The 19,865-nt window shown below is 37.9% G+C and overlaps 1 protein-coding gene across 14 annotated transcripts in view; it reads right to left on the bottom strand.

The window, feature by feature from the left end:
* Positions 1–19,865, bottom strand: part of LTBP1 (latent transforming growth factor beta binding protein 1) — a 349,946-nt gene that overhangs the window by 100,537 nt on the left and 229,544 nt on the right. For 5 of the 14 annotated variants that reach the window (XM_019741724.2, XM_019741748.2, XM_074331882.1 and 2 more), the window contains 7 exons: positions 18,389–18,616; positions 15,749–15,771; positions 12,607–12,706; positions 12,032–12,130; positions 4,710–4,835; positions 3,221–3,346; positions 2,677–2,799 (listed from right to left, as the gene is read on the bottom strand). In XM_019741724.2, coding sequence (XP_019597283.2) covers positions 2,677–2,799; positions 3,221–3,346; positions 4,710–4,835; positions 12,032–12,130; positions 12,607–12,706; positions 15,749–15,771; positions 18,389–18,616 — 825 coding nt within the window. The remainder of the gene's footprint in view (positions 1–2,676; positions 2,800–3,220; positions 3,347–4,709; positions 4,836–12,031; positions 12,131–12,606; positions 12,707–15,748; positions 15,772–18,388; positions 18,617–19,865) is intronic. The other 9 variants (XM_019741760.2, XM_074331884.1, XM_019741817.2 and 6 more) reach the window with 4 other exon arrangements.

Here is a 19,865-nt window from a genome sequence, read left to right as displayed (position 1 = left end):
AAAACATCAAAATGGGGAAAATGTAAAATATAGGACAGATGGGTCAACAATTGAAAATGAGTGGTAATACTTTGGATACTGACCCCACTTGAAATAAGTGTTTTTCTGGAGTGGAATTTTGCATTTAAGTGAGTGGATTCCATGTCTAAATGTCCCAGTATAAAACATTTACAGGACCTCTAATCATACTTCAAATATAAAGAGATTTTTTGGGACATAAGCTGAAAAGTGAAAGAAATATTTGACGAATACACTGAACATGCATGGGCATTTGATGTCTTCATTCTGGTTAATTCTCAAAAATTATCTCCTATTATAGATCACTACATGTGTGACAAAAGATGCTTTTTCCGATTGTCAGCATTGTCATTTCTTTCCTATCAGTGAAAAATTCTTGCCAATAGACAATGACACACATGGTTTCTTGTGTGTTTTTTCCCTTTCCTTTTTTTTTTAGGTCAGATGTTCTGGGACTTCTTGTTCTACAAAATAGATGATGCTTGCCAGTTTCATTTTCCAAACAGCATTACATTATTCTCTGGATTGGATATTTTTTTAAAATAGAACTACAACTGCTAAGTCAGAGAAGGTCAGTGAGATAGGCTGGTCTGGTAAATAAGGTGCGGTGTTGAGGCACACATGATAATATCTTTGAACTTCCCACTGCTCTCACCTCTGTTTGCTGTTCTTCCAGCTACACATTAAGGCCTACCTGACTGGTAATATCTTAACAGAACAAAGTAAGGAGGCATGAGATAATGTCTATAAAACTACAATAGGCTCCGTGGAGACTGGCGCTGTTTGAAAGCAACTCAGTGACAGCTGAGAAAACCTTCAGTGAGCCAGAAGCCCGGGGACCTTTGGTTGTGGTCCATGATGAAATTAGAAAACAGCTATGTTATTTGGCTCCTTCTTTTCAAGCCTTTTCATAGTAATAGAATTATGTATTATTTAGTCATGGAAACCTGGTAATATTTCTGTGAAATAATTTGCATGCATTGAATTATTACTGAATAGTCTCCTGTTTTCTATTTAATTTTCGAATTTCTTTTCTACTCCTTTCCACTTTCTATCCTTATGCTATAGATATTAGTTCATATCTTATCTTCCCATCCTGAGATTGTATGGAGAACTGAAGGATCTGTATTTGGTCTCTTTGGGAAAATGTTGCTTTGCACATAAATGTTTGTCCCCCAAAATATGGATGTACTGAAAAGATCTATACAAAAACAAAAGGAGTCATGGAAGGGGGAAGTTTAAAATAATTAACACTTTTTGAGAACTAATAAGGTGGCAGGCACCATATGAGATACTGCAAACACAGTTATTTTCACAACCTTAAAAGTTAACTTCATGGTTCCCGCTGTACAGATGAAGAACTAAGTTTCAAAGGGGCTAAGTAACTGGCTCCAAGGCAGATAGTCACGAAATGTGGTGGTCGCGAGCTGATGCTATAGCTCCTGTGTCTTTCCTGTGTCTATGCTTCCTCTCCAGAGCAGAGGGACTGGTCCCTGGAAGAGATGACTGGAGACACGTCACATTTGCACTGTACCATGGCCCTCATAGCTCCATTCTGATCTGAGTTGGTCAGAGATGCAGTAATATAAACCACTCCCACTTCTTTCTAGATTAGAACCAAAGGGGCCAAGGCAAGAGGCCAACAGGAGTGGCAGGTATAGGCTGCCAAAAAATGTCAAATTAGCTCTCCCTCCAGGCTTGGGTCATCAGAACTGTGAAGAAAACCAACATGCAGAAGCCAACAGACAGCTGAGAGCAGCCTGCCCCAACTAGTGTATCCCTCCTTCACTCTCAAAGCCCAGCCAGACTAGAAAAGAGGCTGATGCTTAGACAGCCAGTCAGGGAACCCCACAGAACCAGTACGAGCCCCACATCCAGGCTCCTCAAAAACACACTCAGAGATCCCTGCTCTTTTCCTTCACATTTCCATGGCAGGATTTAAGCAGAAGTTTAATCCTGAAAATAGTTATTTAAAAAGTACCATGGTGGTTTCCAAAAGAACCTGTGTGTAACTTGGACACAAACATTGAGCAGAAATATTAAATGGTTAATCATTTTGGCCATGCTACAAAAACTCTTCAAAACATTTTTATAATGAGGGAGAACTCATTGCTGGGGTCAAAATAAATAAATTTTATCTAGCACCGTTGGAATTTGACCTGGAGTTGCTCAGACACTATTTCTGTCGAGAGTCGGCAAGCAAGTTCCAGAACATGCGTAAAAGAAAGAAGTTGAGACAAAGGAACGTAACAAGGCGAAAAGGTCAAAGAGTGAAAATCAGCAGTGGTTCCATCTGCACCATGTCCCCAGATGAATACCCCAGATGCTGTAATTAAGTTTGGGTTTGTACTAACTCTGCAATTAGTTGCTCTAAAATTATTTCACTTGAAATACCAGGGAAGGAAGATACTGAAGTGGGTAAGAACGAGTATGAAGATGGAAAATAAGAGCCATGGAAGTGAGACCACGAGGCTGTGAATCCAGAAAGTGAGAAGACCTTGGATGAGCAAGTGCCATCACAGACTAAGTAAAGGAGAGTAAGGACCAGACTAGGGGCTGACCAGACTCAGGCCCCCGCACCCAGCCCTGCATTTCACAGTCTTGTTTACTCAGCACTCAGAAGGGGGTCCAGTCTCCCTGTTCTCTCAGCAGACTCACCCTCACAGTGTCCTCGTGGAGTCATACGGTACCCGCTGTCACAGTATTTGCATCGGAAGGCCCCCACAGTGTTGATGCAATGCCCTTCCCCACACACATCTGGCCTCAGGCACTCGTCAACATCTACAGAAAGCAGAAAACATTGCCGAGTTTTATTCCCCAAGATATAATTCCAAACCTCTCGCATCTCCCAGGTGAGTCAGAATTTAAGAATGAAGTAACTGATTCCTACTACTATGTCTATAGTCTCTTTGGTTTGTTCGACATGCTTCAAAATTGCGAGGTTTTGTATATTGTGGGATCCAAAAGACACATTTACCGCTTCTGGTCTCTGTACCCACTCGGACACTCTTCATTCCAAAGTGTTGGAGAAAAAAATTATATTTTTGTATCTTTCAGTATCTCGCAGGTTACTATGTCATAGCAGGTGTTTGTAAAAAAAATAATTCTGGGTTGTCTGAATAAGTATGGAACTGATGGGATCTTAGGGGAGGTAAAAACGTGGACCTGGGAATTTATACATCAGGAAGAACACTGCCATTACCTATGCAGTTAGTACCCTCCTCACTGGCCATAAATCCTGCTGGGCAAATACACAAGAAACTTCCCTCAGTGTTTTCACAGCGTCCCTGGGAGCAGAGGTGTTGGACCTGAGTGCATTCGTCAATATCTGTTAACAAAATTACGGATGAAAGGATTAGTGTACTGTAGCATGAAATTCTCAGTCTTCCTGTTCATGAAATACCAGCATACTATTTCGTGTCCCACACACCTTCATGGATGAGGAAAACAGTCAAAGGAGACATGACTGTTTTCCTCAAATACTTGAAAAGCTATTACTGGGAAGAGGGAATACGTATTGTGCAGTGTTTCAAAAGCTAAAACTACAACCATGATATTGGTGTTTCAAAGAGACAGATTTCAGGTCCACACAGAAGGACCTGCCTGATAACTAGTCATCTAAGTGCTGCAGTTTGCTGTGCCACTGCCAGGCCGGCAGAGCAGGGACAGTCAGAAGTGCCATGAAAGGGACACTTCCACTGTGTACACAGGTGGAGCTAACTAGATTGTTATGATTGCCCTAGTCAACTCTTTAGGGTTCAAAAAGTGTATACAATATGAGCCAATGAAAGAGAAATAGCCATATTATGAACAGGAGGATGCCCCTTATGCCCCACATATATACACAAAACCAAACAGCAAAAGTCACACACGTTGTTTAATGGCATTTAGCATGTTAAAATCCTGTTAAGTAGCTGCATGCCTTTGTTGCTTTATATCGTGTTTCCCAAAAATGAGACCTACCTGGATAATCAGCTCTAATGCGTCTTTTGGAGCAAAGATTAATATAAGACCTGGTCTTCTTTTATTATAATGTAAGACATGGTCTTATATAATATAAGGTAAGAACAGGTCTTATTTTTTTTATTTTCTCCAAAAGACACATTAGATCTGATTATCCAGCCAGCTCTTATTTTCGGGGAAACACAGTATTCACCTTACAACCCCTAGTTTCTAAAAAGTAAATTAACACAATAAAATGATTTACCTAACACCATTACACCTCTTCCTGAGATTTTCCAAAGAAGCACAGATTAGGTCCCTTGTTTATAAATTCATTAATAGCTTTGTGTCAGCATATATTGATTTTCAATTTAGAAATCCCTATTAGAAATTGGATTTTATCCATGTGGATGAATATAATTCTTTATTGCAATATATATTAATTTGGTTTTGCTAAATAAATGTTTATAGGAACCTATCTCTAGAGCTAGTTTATAAATGTTACCTGAAAATCTTTTGGAAATTATTTCACCTTTATGTAACTGTATTATACTTGGCAAGGTAGCAGGCAATACTGAACCAAGAGGTAAGAACATCCCAGGAGTTTAGTAAACAACTTTCTGAGCACCCTTAGCTTAGGAATAAAAAATTTAAAATACTAAACACACAACATTTCCCCATAATTATAGAAAGTTCTTAATATGCAAATGTTTGATATTTAATAATTTCATCTGTCAAGTGTCTCTTACCAACACACTTCCTGTGTTGCTCGCTGAACTTGTAGCCCTCATAGCATATACAGGTATACCTCACCGGCAAGTTAATGCAGTGTCCTGCTCCACAGATGTCAGGATTCACAGTACATTCATTGATTTCTTTAAAATAAATAAATGTGGGGGAGACAACAGTTATAAACATAAAGATTTCACTGCTACTTGTAAACCATTTGTGTTTCCTGATTAGCTTATTGCCAGCTATGCAATTAGAAAACAAAAGTTGACCTCTAAAATCAAGTATAAATTCATTTGATTACTTTATAATTGTTTTGGTAGGCCCACCCAAAGTCATCAATAATTCCAATGAAACAACTTCTACGATGAACTAGAGTGGGTGGAAACACAGAACGAGGCCATGTTGGAAGTTGTAAGATGATCAATTCTTCCTAACTTCCAAGATGGTCTATCAATGAGTTTCTATCTACCCCAGTTCATCTTAGATGATGGACTTTGAGTCTTCATATCATTTGTCCTGATAAGAAACACGCAGTAACTTTCTATTCATTAGCAGGCCAAATTCAAGTTCTAACAACAAGGTCCAACCTCCTTCAAAATTTCTCATTAATTCTTAAGAAAGATCTACCACTTCTAATCAAAGCAAAACTTCTGGGTGTAACTTTACTCTTAATCTGCCAATTCCAACATGAGCATATATTATTTATACTGGTAAAGTAGAATCTTCTTCCAAATCTTATCTGCTAAATTCCTCCCTTACTCTTCTACCAATTCCTGGTTGAGACTTGCCTCTTCTCTAAAGCCTGAGCACATTAAGCCAGAGTCCTCACTTCACTCACAGACAGACTCTGTGATAGAAGCAGGGTCGTAGGAGTCTGGTGGGTTATGGCCAGCAAAAGGAGCTTAATCACCGAAAAGACCTGAGGACTCAAAGGTGGCTTTCTGAGATGAATTACTTCCCTAAAATAGTCTGTTTTCAATGACCTTTATAAGGAGGTATCGAGGTATAGCAGTGGTCAGGAGTTCAGTCTTAGAGACAAGTACAGGTACAAATCTTGCTATCCTTTCTTAGGCAAGTTACTCAAACATCCTATGCCTCACTTTTCTGCATGTGTAAAATGGGAATAATCAAAGCACCAACTTCAGACTGTCAGCCTCAACGGAGGTAACTTAAAGAATGCATGTGGACCAATGCCGGGCACATTACATATGCTCCATAAAAGTTAGCCATTATCATCATCATTACTACTATTCCTGTTGAAGTCACTTAAGAATATACAACAAAGAAACAGCACATTTACAACAATAGCTATTACCTCATTGTCATCACATAGTAAACAATGCTTAAAACACCTGCTGTCGTGGAAGAGCCCAAGTGGCCCAGTGTAAGAAGATAGGGGCCTTGGGCATGACAAGCTAAAGCAGAGCTTTGTTAGAGGGTTCTGTTATTTGAATGAGAAGAAAAACAGGTGTGCCCCTGTCACTAATCACCCACTGTGCATTCTGCAGAGCAAGGATGGGAAAAACGGTGCCTTAGCAAAGATTCACTATGGAAATGCCCTACATGGGGGCTGAAGTTGCTCTCCAAAACCCAAACCACATTCTTCATTTCTCATCAAGTGTTACTCACTGTGCTGTGACTTTAAGACAACGTTGTAAGTCATTTGAAAAGTTGCTAAACTTTAAAAGAAAGCATATAAATACACAGCTACAATAGTCTACACAAAATCACTTGGATCTATGAGAAAATGACATATTTACAAATTACTGATATCTTTAGTGAGCCTATTTGTGCTAATTCACTTTCAGAACAATGGATTTGTTTATGCTCGGTATAATATAAAGTTATATAAAAATAAAATAATTCAAAAGGCTAAAACACTGGATGATTTACATGACCGCTATAAAAATCTAAGGTTTTCATGAAATGCCTGATCAGTACTCACTGCGCCATCTCCCACACATACGAAATTGTTGGTTCCCAAATATTTGTCACTTTTCAAACATACTAAGGATGGAATTTTTACGTGTGTAAACAAAAATCTTCAAAAATATGTGATGCTTAATTCAAATAAGGCACATTCCTCTGCCATAGTTTGCCAACATATTTAAACAGTTTCTTAAGTCAGCTCTAAGATAGAAGAAATTCTTAAGAATTAGTTTTAGGGAATGAAATAAATAATAATGCCCTTTTCTTCCAATCCAGTATCTTACATAGAACCTATGAGGTTGAAATTATAATTTATGAGGCATGTTTGAGGATCTTTGGCAGGTCACCTCATAGATTAATAAGTATATGAAGACGCAGCTTTTAAACATTGATCCCAGTTGGTGAAGTACTAACATATGTAAGAAAATGTTACTCTGACACCACTAGAGGGTACTAAGAGATACATCAAAGGAGTGAAGGGATGTTAACTAAAATATACTTGATTTCTACAGTTTGTCCCATTTTTTTTTTACCCAAGTGATTAATTAATGTAACTATCATTGGTTTGACCTCAGAGATCCCCCGTTCATACATATGCTCGGCAGAACTCCACCCTTCTAGGTAGAAAGAGTCATTACACCTTCAAAATACCTCTGCCTGCTTTCTCTTAAGTCATCAAAAAATTAACACTATTTTTTAAAGTAAAAATAAATTACTGGTCTCATACCTTAAAACTTTTAAAGCATGTCTCCCACTGCCTTCTCCCATACTTTCCCTACTTTTCTATTAGATTTTCATTCTGCAGCACATATTATTACACAGAAGGCGAACACTGAGGGTATTGTCTTGAAGACTATGAAAAGCTTTCGGCTTTTTCCGCTTTTTTTTAGGGGAAACACATCATGCCTTTTATTTTTCGAAAGGGTCACTAACAAATAGGTACCGTGTTTCCCCAAAAATAAGACCTAGCCGACCATCAGCTCTACTGCGTCTTTTGGAGCAAAAATTAATATAAGACCCGGCCTTATTTTGGTCTTATATTAATTTTTGCTCCAAAAGACGCATTAGAGCTGATGGTCCAGCTAGGTTCTTATTTGTGGGGAAACACGGTATGTGAACCTGTTCCCAGAGAATGGATCAGTTTATGTCAAAACATACATTTCTTTGAGCAGACTGTGTCGACATAAGCCCTAGAAATATCGCAAAGGCTCACACAAGAAGCCCTGGTCTCTGGGGTACTAGATAATGGTAGTGTCTTGTCTCCTTTAGCGTGCTTGGTTTCCTAGAGAAAGCTCCCACTGGATTCTTCCATGTGTCTTTCATAACACCCATCACATGCGCTGGGGTTCTCAGGACCACCCTACCCTTTCCTACCGTATGCGCCCCCTGAAACAACTTCACCTTCACTGAGTCAAGGACCTTATTCTGTTTCTTTCTCTAGAGTCCATTTGGAATTTGGAAAAACAGCCATGACCAAAACACCAATGGAAAACCAAACACTATCCCAGCAACAAGGCCAACGGTGGATTTAAGAGTTTGGTATCTCTTTTACATTTTCTAGAATTAAATGAAAAAGAAAGCTTTTGACCAAATATGAAAATGAGTATGCTGACCTTCAGATACTTTTCTTCATCATATAATAATTAAAAATAAATGAATAGATAGAGCCTAGAAATATTAAAGTATGATGATTTTACATGAAAAAGAGTTCATTTTCCATCAACATACACAGTTTATTGAGGCTGTAACGACACTGCTAATAGGCGTCAGGGACAAATGTTTCTTTAACAAAGGGGTCAATTCTGAGTTCTGGAGAAGATCTGATGAGCAAACAGCTCATATAATGTTTACAATGATAATTACAAAGGCTTCTGTAGGCAGTCATGGAAATCAAAGAATAATTTCTGGTTGGTCTGCAAGGGCCATGGAGAAAGTTTGGGAAGAGCAGGAGGAAGCATCAAATGTTAACTCATGGAAAGCTTTACAAAATGCCCTGGCTTCCTGACTGCCCCACAATGAGCGTAAATTGTCCCACAACAATTGAAACAGATGTTTCCACTTTGCAAATATTTGCCAGAGAAATAAAGGTTTCACTTTCCAACCTATTCTTGAGCTGTTAAGACACTATGATAAATCAAGAATTTATATGCTGAAATGTATAATTTATTTGGAACCACTGTGCCAATTATGTTGCAAGCCACCAACTCAGCTGTTCAGAGTGGAAAATATCACACTTATTTCCTGTAAATATGTGGCTCACTTTATAATTATTACATGTCAAAGGGTGCCTGACAAAATCTGAAAAAGCTACTTCCAATCTCATTATCATAAAGATATCATCACTAGGCAACATGGAGCTGATTTTATTTATTTTAGACTCCTAATTATTCTATCACTTTCTTCAACTTATGGGAGGAACTAATAGTGACAAATACTAACCTCCTCTGTGTTTTAGGGGGAAAATCGCTGAATAACGTTCCTAAGAGAAATGAGCACATTGCTTCCTCAATCTATATGCTTGGCTCTTATACCAAACCAATGGGGAACATCCATATTTTGATTAAATTAAATTTGATACAAAATAGTCTTCTTGTTCTAGTGTAGATTACTGACCATAATGTAGCTCCAAAGTTGCAAACCGTTTTAATTCAATGGCTATTTATAATGTTTTCCCCATGGATTGTTTCAGAAAGATTCTTTTACTATTGGAAGGGGGAGCACCTACAAATGCTGCATGAAAATGAAATTTCGATGTTAACTTGTTTCCTGTAAGGAAATATTTGTGCTTCAAACATGTGATAGCAGATGTTAGTCCTGTCTTTCTGCCAAACTCAAATTAAGCTCTTTTAACAACTTCATATAGCACAAGCTACTTTCTTTTTTTTTTTTTTCCAATCAGCTCTGTAGTTCAGTCGAATCTAAGTAACTTCTAAGTAACCAGTCTGCTATTCCTCATGCAGCTGCATTTAAATGACGAAACTGCATTTATCTAGCCAAACTTAACCTCTACAAAGCTAGTTTGGAAGAGGTTTGTCCATTGAAGTCAGCCATTGTTAAAAAGGCACAAAACTCAAAGTACATTTTCACATTGGAAAATTAAAAAAAAAAAAATACATTATGTAGGGGGGAAAAAGCAACTAGTAAATTACATTGTCACACTGCAATTTTTCTTTTTAACACTAAGGTTAACAATGAAAAGATCCCTGCTGACCAAGAGAGTGTGTTACATGTTTGCATGCCTTGCAGGGCATAGCAGAGTATCTTATAGATGTATAAAAAAATGGGTAGACTCATACATGACTTCAGAGTGAAGGGTATGTTAGCCATTATCATTTTTAAAAATCCCTATCATTTCATTGTATCACTCTAGAAATACTCAGAAAAGCTAACATTTCTATCACTTTGCTCCACGTTGAGTAAAACCAAAGAGCAGTTGCCCTGCAATACCGTGTTTCCCCGAAAATAAGACCGGGTCTTACATTAATTTTTGCTCCAAAAGACATTAGGGCTTATGTTCAGGGGCCATCATCCTGAAAAATCATGCTAGGGCTTACTTTCCGGTTAGGTCTTATTTTCAGGGAAACACGGGAGCTGTGGGGCAGGCCATGGCTCTGGCAGGTGCACTTTAAGGGTAACCCTACACGAGGTCAGACAGCACAGCTGAGTCCAAGCGGTGACATGCACTCCTCAGGCAAGCGCGTTTCACCCTGGCAGAGAGGTGCTTTGTAAGAACACTTTGCAGTCTGCTCTCTGTCAATTCAAATACTACCTAAGAGAACTCACATCCATATTTTTGAGAAGACAGCTTAAAGCTTTGAGGTTTTTTTACATATAAATATTGTATATATTTGATATAACTGTATAAACATACCATTATATACAGTTGCGTATATGCATACAACTGTATATTTCTTTTTTAACACATAAAAATTATCTATTTAAGGTGTACAACCTCATGTTTTGATATGTGTATACATTGTGAAATAATCCCCATACCCCAGCTAATTAGTATAGCTATTAAGCACATTTCTATTTGGAAAATAATGCATATCATGTTTCTGAGAAAGGAATATTTTAAGGGAGGCTGAAACTATTAGCTTCTCCTGTGATACACTGCCAACTTCATCCTGTTTTTAAGTTGCTATGATACATCTGAGTGATTCTTTTTCTGACTAGAAAAATATTTGCCCACTGTAGAGTATGTAGAAAATAGAAAAAATTCTACAACACCCCCAAACCTCTTGGATCCTACTACAAAAAAATATAGTAATAATCACTGCTAATATCTGGTGTATTTTTTCCTGCATTTCCTCAATGTATATGTCTTTTTTAAATAACTGGTATAATACTTTATAGCCTGCAATTTTTATATACTTCATCTTGTATCTAACAATATTTTGTGACCATTTTCTGAGATTTTAATAAAATTCTCAAACATATTATATTTTATGGCAGTATAATGTCCCAATGTAGAGATGCAACATAATTAGCTATTTCCCTATTGTTAAATGTTTAGGTTATTTCTATTTTTTCTCTACTATACATGGTGCTGTGATTAAGAGTCCACTTATATAAACCATTATCAGTGTCTCTGGGAACATTATTTCCTCACATTTGATATCACATTTTTAAAGTTCTTGATATATATATTGCCAGTTTGCGTCTTACAGAAAAGTCGAACCAGTTGCTGAACTTTACTGTGAGCAATGTGTGAGACTCAAATTTTACTCTATAAAAATTAAATATGAATTTTATAAGAATAAATGTTTATTTTAATTTGCATTTCTTTTATTACTAGTACAGTTGAAATTTCCTATTATATGTTTCTTGGTATTTTCTCTATGAATTATCTGATTATATCATTACCCCATTTTTCTATTGGTATTTTTATTGCTGATTTATAAGACCTCGCTATACATTAAGGAGATTCACTTTCAGGCTGCTGATTAGTTTCAATGTATGATACATTTTTATAATCTGTCACTAATGATTAAAACAGTATCTATTATAAAGAATTTCAAAAATATACTGAAGGACATCACGATTATCCACAGTTCTATTAACTAGAGATGGCTGAACACTTTGAGGTCTCTTCCTGCGTTTTATTTAATAAGTAAAACTGGAATCATTCTATTGTGTTCTGTATTTCTCAATCTTGTGACGTAAGTTCTCCTCATGACATTAAACATCTTCCAAATCACTACTTTCATAGCTATGAGACATTCCACTGCATGTGTACCATAATTTATTTAAACCTTTTCCTCCTTTTTCACATTATTTAGATCATCCAAATATGTGCTATTATGACTAACTCTGCTATGAGCAATCTTATTCACTTGGCACAATTGTGACGACGTCCATACGCATGTCTCCTGCACAGGCTGCCTAACAGAACAAACACCCCTCCTACCTGTTACTTGAGTAGGTGCAATCACTTGGCTGGCACTCGATGTAGAAGCTTCGGGAGCTACTTCCACAGGCACAGGAGGTGATGTTTTTTCAATCACTACTATATGAGGAAGGAGGGGATAAAGAGGAAATTAAAGCCTGTTACGTACATTGAGATCCCATTTCAAAATGCAAGCCTAATGAAGCCTAGTAACATACCACAGTAGTTGCTGGATATTAAGAACTGTTATAGGTTCCTAAAGCTCAGAGTATCACCCTGTAGCCCCAGTTTCAACACTTAGCAAGAATCTCTAAGAGTAATTCAGAAGCCAAAAAAATGACCCATCAAATGATGAACCTCGATAATGTTCTAATAATATACTACTCCTGACCACAAAAAGTAGTGAAAAACTTTCTTTTACTATTATAATACTTATAATACTATAGTTATACTAACATTATATGGATATATTCATATACTTAAGTGTATAATTCCAGTGATTTATTAAACTTTAAAATCAAAGATTAAACAAAAATTCTGATCATACTCTTTAACTGAGAATACGCTTGCAAACAGCACAGACCGACAGAGGCTACCTGGAAACTGCGGATGCAAATGAATAGTTGAAATGCCTGGAGAAAGCTGGGGCTGGCCAGGCTCAAGTTTGGTTTTCTCTTGATCCAATGAAGGTATTTCCTGGATGGTTGTATTGAAAAGATAAAAAGAGAACTGAAAGTAGGAATTATTTTTAGTTTCCACATATTACTATTTTCATTTAATTAATTCTGCTCTCAGACAGGCCAATAAATGTCACAGACATTAGACAAAAGCCTGTGCAACTGTGTGATTTTGAAGAAAATATGAACTATTCCTGTCATTCCTATGGCAAGACCTTGAGTTTTTCCTGCGGTGCTGATCTATACACGCAGTACATCTTCACCCATTTCCCAAGGGCCCAGAACAAATGGTCCCTTGAAAGGTTTTAAACAAACGTCTTGGCTCAGGGGCCCACACTTGGTCTGGAACAAAACTAATCCCACAGGAGAAGCCAGTGGCCACCTCATTCACACGGGCTCTGCCCCAGGAAGATGACCAGCCACACTTTGCAGGATTAGATAATGAACACAGCAGATGTGTCATAACAAAACACACAATGCATTAAAATATGTTAAGCCAGTTAGTCATTATGGTTTTCCTTAACCTCACATCTAATAAGTTCACACCTCCAGCGATGGGAACAGAATGACAGAAGAGAAACGGGGCCTTAATGAAAAGAGTCCCCAGACTTTCTCTCGTGTCCTGCTGCCCACTCCTGTCCCCTGGGCCACAAGCAAAGAGACAGACTGGCACCCATGACTCAGCTTCCAGTTACAGCCCCTTAGGGCTCACGCAGACTGCTTAGGCCAGTTAAGGCACTGCTCCCTCACCCACACCAGTGTGGGGCCAGAGCACTCATACCAACACTGCATTAAAAGTATTTATCAAGTTACTTGGTCACTGTTCCCCTTCTCCCTCTCTCTCGCTTTACTTACTGCCATCTTTCAGAAAGCTTACTCCCCTGGCCTCCACTTCCCTTTTACTATGTTTCATAGTTTGAATTATCACCTTTTCTGCTTATCATAAAATACATATCCTGCGTGAGTATCTCATGAAAGATCCAATTGGGTCGGCATGAGTACTTACAGGATAACTCCATTTAGATATTCCACAAATGCCTTAAATTCACCCCTTCCCACACCATCCAGGCTCTCATTTCAACTTCATTTCTGTCAATGTGACCATCATTAATCCATCCAGGTTTAAAGTCACTTTTTAGTCTTCCCTTTCATTCCTCACTTCAAGCCCTGCCCATGTGCACTATTCCTTATATTTGTTCATCCTTTTCCACATCCACAACCCCCTCTACCTGAGTCTGGACTCCGTCTCAAATGCTCTGTGTATTCTAGTAATCCAATTGGCCTCTCCAGCTTCCTCTATCTCCCTGTTAATCCTGCTGTGACGTATCTTCTAAAAGTACTGAGCCCTTATACTTTTCCCCACCTTTCCTCTGCTTCTTAAGAATATAGGCTAATTTTCTATTAGCTAGTTCAGATGATTTCAGTCTCAAATATACCCCACTCCCTGCAGCCTACGATCAGTGCCAGCAAGAAACAGACAGACTGTGATCAGATGTGAACCCACTCCTGCAGTTTATGGACAGAATTTCCCCATCTGCCTGGGGCAGCAGACTTCCTGATCAACACCACTTCTCCAATTGACAGGTAGGGTCCCGTTGAGTAGAATCCTTCCCCACAGATTACAACTGCAATTTGGTATTCCAAGCCTCCCAGAGTTTCTCTTTCTAACTACGTCTGTCATGCTCCCCTCCCTGACCTCTCGCCGTCCTCTCCCCTCCACACATTCACACATATGATCTCCCATCCCTGGACCACCCTGCTTTCTCTCCATCAATCTTTAATATCACGAAGCCTCTGCAAGGAGTCAAGATCACAAAGACTACGGTTGCATTTTTCCCACTGCCTCTTCTCCAAACGAATCGCCGTGAAAGTATACAAGAACATTTTCAGGCCCCCTTTGAGATTCTTAATGAGAGTTACCATAAACTCAATCATAAACAGAGAAGAACAAAACCGAGATAAGACGAGCCTGTCAGGGAGCTGGCCGGACCCCTCACACGCTAAATGATTCCTCCCACATATCAACTAGAACTAAATTCAAAATCAACGAAATTGCAAACTACTGGACGTCACTGAACTTCAGAGAGGCTACGAGCTGCAACTGTTCATGTAAAAGAGGTGCATCTATTGTACTCCTTTTGGGGTGAATGTAACATTCTTCCTTGTTGGATGCTATCACTCTAAAATCATACTTCTTTTTTTGCTGGATTCTTTCAGTACAGATAACACTTATGTTATTCTATCTCAAATTCATAAAATAAAGATTTTAAAAACTATTTATAATAATTTACATAAGTATATGCCCCATCTAAATGCAAATACTTACTGCATTCTTGTCAACTGAATGAATGACACATAAATGTATAAATGTTTAATAATTAGCTAATTTTCAAGTTATTAAAGAATCAAACCAAGAGTCAGACAAGGAGAAATATTACATAAACAGGACTTAGATCCAGAAAATTTCTATATTTCCTACAAATAAATCTCACAATTCATAGTCCCATTTTATGCCCCAAACCAATAGATTGATAAAAATTTCTCCAAAACTTCTAAGAAGCAATATTCTAGTATTGATTGTAACTTTCAAGGGTAAACTCTGTTCTTAGTTTAATTCAAACATTCATGTTAAATTTTAGTTGAAATAAGAAGTACATCGCTAGTATGCATGTACTCTAAAATATACCATTCCATAAACACGTCAGAATCTCTCTTTCCATAGATGGTCCAGGCCATAAGTTGACATTTTGAATTGTTTAAGCCTGATTCCTATTAGACCTATCATTTTATTCTCCTTAGAATTTAAGTTCCATGAGAACAAGGACTTTCGTCTCATTGGTTCTCTGTTGTTTTCCTAGCATTCAGAATACTGCCAGTCATATAGTCAGTGCTCACTAAATATTTCTTAAATGAATAAATGCTATGTTTTCTTAAACCAAATGATGTATAATAAACATATTACAATATTTAAGTCTCAAAAACTCACACATATTCTAAAAGAAAATCATGGTGAAGATTTAAAAAAAAAAAAAAAAAGACTTGCAAACAATAAATAAATTACCTTCTCAGGGGGTGCAGTTGCCACTAAAACCAAAAAAGAAAGGAGGACATTAGTACAATTTCAAACAATCTAGTATATAATATTTCAATTTTTAAAATGCAATAAAGTTCAGAATCTTTCCAAAAGGATTTAGAATCATACTAAGTCAAATGTAGAATTATGGTCATCTACTATTTTGGAGAATTTTATACTTGACTGACGGGGGAAAATTATCCATACTATGTCATTCCACAATTCTAGGAGATCAAGTAGCAGATAAGAAGCTTTTTCCATGTTTCTCATTAACTAAAAAAGTTCAAGGAGGCAACATTTTCTGGCACATTATTTTATGCCTAATCTCAATTTTGTGGAACTTCCCATATCTTAGAAAACAAACATTTTCTTTAATTGGTCACCATAATACATAATGGTTAAAATGCTTTCTGATGTCAGTGTTTAAAAAAATGCCACTATTTCAATAACAACCATAAGAATGGTGCTACATTCTTGGTGCATACTAATTTTTAATGAAATCCTGCGAGCATTTTCAGGAAGATATACTAATGAAATTACACCAAAAAAAATCACAAGCCAATAAGATCCAATGAGAGATTAGCATCAATATGGTGAACAAATTAGATATGACACAATCATAAACATTACTGTGGGCTGGTAATGGTGGTGGTTATGGCTTTCTATTTTGAAAGACATGCTTTTCATTCATCAGTCCTTAGTATTAGTTCACCTCAAGCCTTAGGTGAACATTCACTGAAATTTTTCTCCCAAGTCAATGTCTCCATAAACATTAGTATACAGATTTGGTAGATGCATTAACTCCTACCGGGTTTCCCCGAAAATAAGACCGGGTCTTATATTAAGGTTTGCTCCAAAAGACACATTAGGGCGTATGTTCAGGGGATGTCATCCTGAAAAATCATACTAGAGCTTATTTTCCGGTTAGGTCTTATTTTCAGGGAAACACGGTAAAAGCAATCAGGTACCAGTTTGCTACCACTGCTGCAATATTCTTGTGATTGGGAAAAGTAAACTAACCTTCTATGTTTCCTAACCCACCACCAAGAAAGTTCGGAGGCAGAATCTGGACCAGAGCCAACTTCCTCCTGCTTAAGCAGAGAATGACTAGCTGCAAACACCTGGCCATGACACACATCAAGTGTATAGCAGCAAGCTGGTCAACACTGTCATTTCCAGGTGAGGTCCTGCTCTCACCTGCTCTGCCTAACCAAGGAAGAAGCACAAGTGACAGAGTGGAATAAAATAGAATAGACAACAGAAAGGTTCAAAGCCCTGAAAAAAGACACCTCTACCAGGAAGGAGACTTCACCAAGCTCCCAACTCTTCGGTAACCTGGGAACCTTCTCCCCTTACAAAATCCATAAACAGACACCCTGAGTTCTGACCTAAGCATTAAGTGTGAAAAGCCAACAGGAGCTTTATTAGAGCCATACACACCTAAGATTTTTGTTCCCTCTACCTGGGGTGAGAATTTGTGTGGTAACAAAGATATTGAAAGTATTAGATATGCTGGTTTATCTAAAGAGACAGAGATGAAGATAATCCCTCTTTCTGAATGCCAGAGAGATAGTGTTCATTGTTTCTAGACTCCCTTTGGTGCTTAAGGCCTAAGCCACCTTCTTGGAAAAAATGTGCTCTTTGTTCCCATCACCTACTCTTTGTATGACATCTGGCAAGTCAGGTCTCCTCTCTAGGTCTCGGGTATCTCAAATGTAAATCAAAGGACTGTACTAAGTGACCTCTAAGAGCCCTTCAATGGACCCTATTTTCCTCCATTTTGCCTCCCATTATCCCTGACTGCCTATTGGACTCCATTGCATAAAAGCCCAGTTGATGCTTTCACTTTAAGTGTGTGGATTCTACTTTTTAAAGTAAATAAATACTTTTTAAATGGCCCTCTAGATACAGAAGTGAATTTGGGCTATTCCTTGAAGGATTTACTGTGTTTCCCCGAAAATAAGACCTAGTCGGACCATCAGCTCTAATGCGTCTTTTGGAGCAAAAATTAATATAAGACCGGGTCTTATACTTATATTATTTATATTATATTGTAACATATCATATCATATCATATCATATCATATCATATCATATCATATTATACCTGGTATTATAGTAAAATAAGACCAGGTCTTATATTAATTTTTGCTCCAAAAGACACATTAGAGCTGATGGTCCGGCTAGGTCTTATTTTCGAGGAAACACAGTAAATCACTCTCCAGGAATAGACACCAAGAAAAAGAGGCCCCAAACAGCAAGACTAGGTCCTGAGATCACCACAGAATATTGTTACCCGTTAGGTACGTATTGCTCTAAAGCAGTAGTTCTCTGTCAGGGTAATCTGTCCCCCCACCCAGGGAACATGTGGCAATGTTTGAACACCTTTTCGTTGCAACAACTGGAAGGGGAAGGTGCTATGAGCATCTAGAGATTAGAGGCCAGGGGAGTTGCTAAAAATCCTATATGTACAGAGCGGTCCCCTACATCAAAGAATTATCCACCCCCAAAATGTCAACAGTGCCGAGGCGGAAAACCCCTGTTCTAGAAGGGTATAAACAGGGAAACCAACGCAAAGACACACAAGACAGAAAGAGGGCTAGGTCCGGGATCCATTTCCACGCTCACCTTCTGGCTCCACCACGCCTGGCCCATGTTCCCGGGAGAAGGTTAAGGCCTCCACTGGCTCTTCCTTGGCTGGGAGAGGTGGAGGATGAGTACTTTTAGCAACAGGTTGAGTGTTCTTTGGCTTGACAAATACAGGTCCTTTACCTACATGGTGATGGATTGGCCTGCGTCTATGAACGCCAGAAACCGTATAACCCATTCCACCAGGACAGATTTCCTTAAAAGCAGCTAGATTTGGGATGGGAAAATATTCCTTTTAAAAATCTAACAGTGCAAACTTATACAGAGGAAAACAGCATGATGAGTATCTCTTAATAAATCATCACTAATATAGTTACATTCAAAATCTTCAAAAACAGACGCAAAACGTTTGAATTTCCATTAAATGTTCACATTTACAGAAAAAAATCCCAACCCTCTCTTTTACTAAACATTTTTCTGTCTGTTACTTCCTTATCCTACACAATCAGAATTATATATATATAGCATATATAAGATCATATATGGCATATATTATATGTATCAGCAAAGAATTAGGAGATATTACATATTTTATATTTAACAGTATATATTGCATTACATATTACATATATGAAATATGTAATTTTTGATTTTTATGTACAGAAGATACTATATTATATATATATATACACATATATATGTATATATATGTGTGTGTGTGTGTGTGTATATATGTAGTGAGTGTATATGCGTAAATCAAAAATCAGGCTTTTTCCCTCCTGCCTTGGCATACCATTAGTTATTAACAAGAAACTCAGTAACATCTAAGTTGGAGGACTAGCAAGAAGGTTAAAAAAAAATCAAGAAATCACTGTTTAGGGAAATGAGGTGTTGAAGTCTCCACAATTTGTTTCCAGTTGAAGAACCCACAGGACTCAGCCAGAATGGAGCGTATCAGCTGATAGGGAGAGATTGGTTAAGAAAGACTGAAAAGGGGAGGTGTTTTTGAAGAGAGAGTGTCAGGATAATGAGAGGGAATCCAGCAAATTAAGACATGTTAAAGAGAATGATGGATAGAAATCAAAATACAAAAGGGCATACCATAGTACAATGTACTTATTTTCAAGGGGGGATGGGAGATGACAAGTGGGCAAAAGCCTGACCATGACCAGCTGGTTTAATTATCCAGAGGACAGGAGATATTCTGTGCCCTGCTATCCTCGCCAGGCAAGTGGTTTTGTACAGTGAAAAAAAATGTAGACTTGGGAACATGGGATTTGCTAACCTCCATTGCATAATCCCCAGAAATAAGGGAAAAGACAAGGGTGGCAAGGCAGTGTGTGGCCCAAGGAGGAAAAATCCACCTCATCCTTTTGGTGTTGGTGTTGGAGGCAAGTTACCAAATGCAGACATCAAGGAGCTTATGTCTCCTTTTTTATTTCTACTTTTAAAATTGAAAGTAAAATAAGCCATTTCTCACTTCCACTGAACAAGAGGTCTCCTATTGAATGTTCTG

This window comes from Rhinolophus sinicus, linkage group LG05 (assembly GCF_036562045.2).
Source record: "Rhinolophus sinicus isolate RSC01 linkage group LG05, ASM3656204v1, whole genome shotgun sequence".
Classification (NCBI taxonomy): domain Eukaryota; kingdom Metazoa; phylum Chordata; class Mammalia; order Chiroptera; family Rhinolophidae; genus Rhinolophus; species Rhinolophus sinicus.
This window is presented reverse-complemented; position numbering and strand designations above follow the sequence as displayed.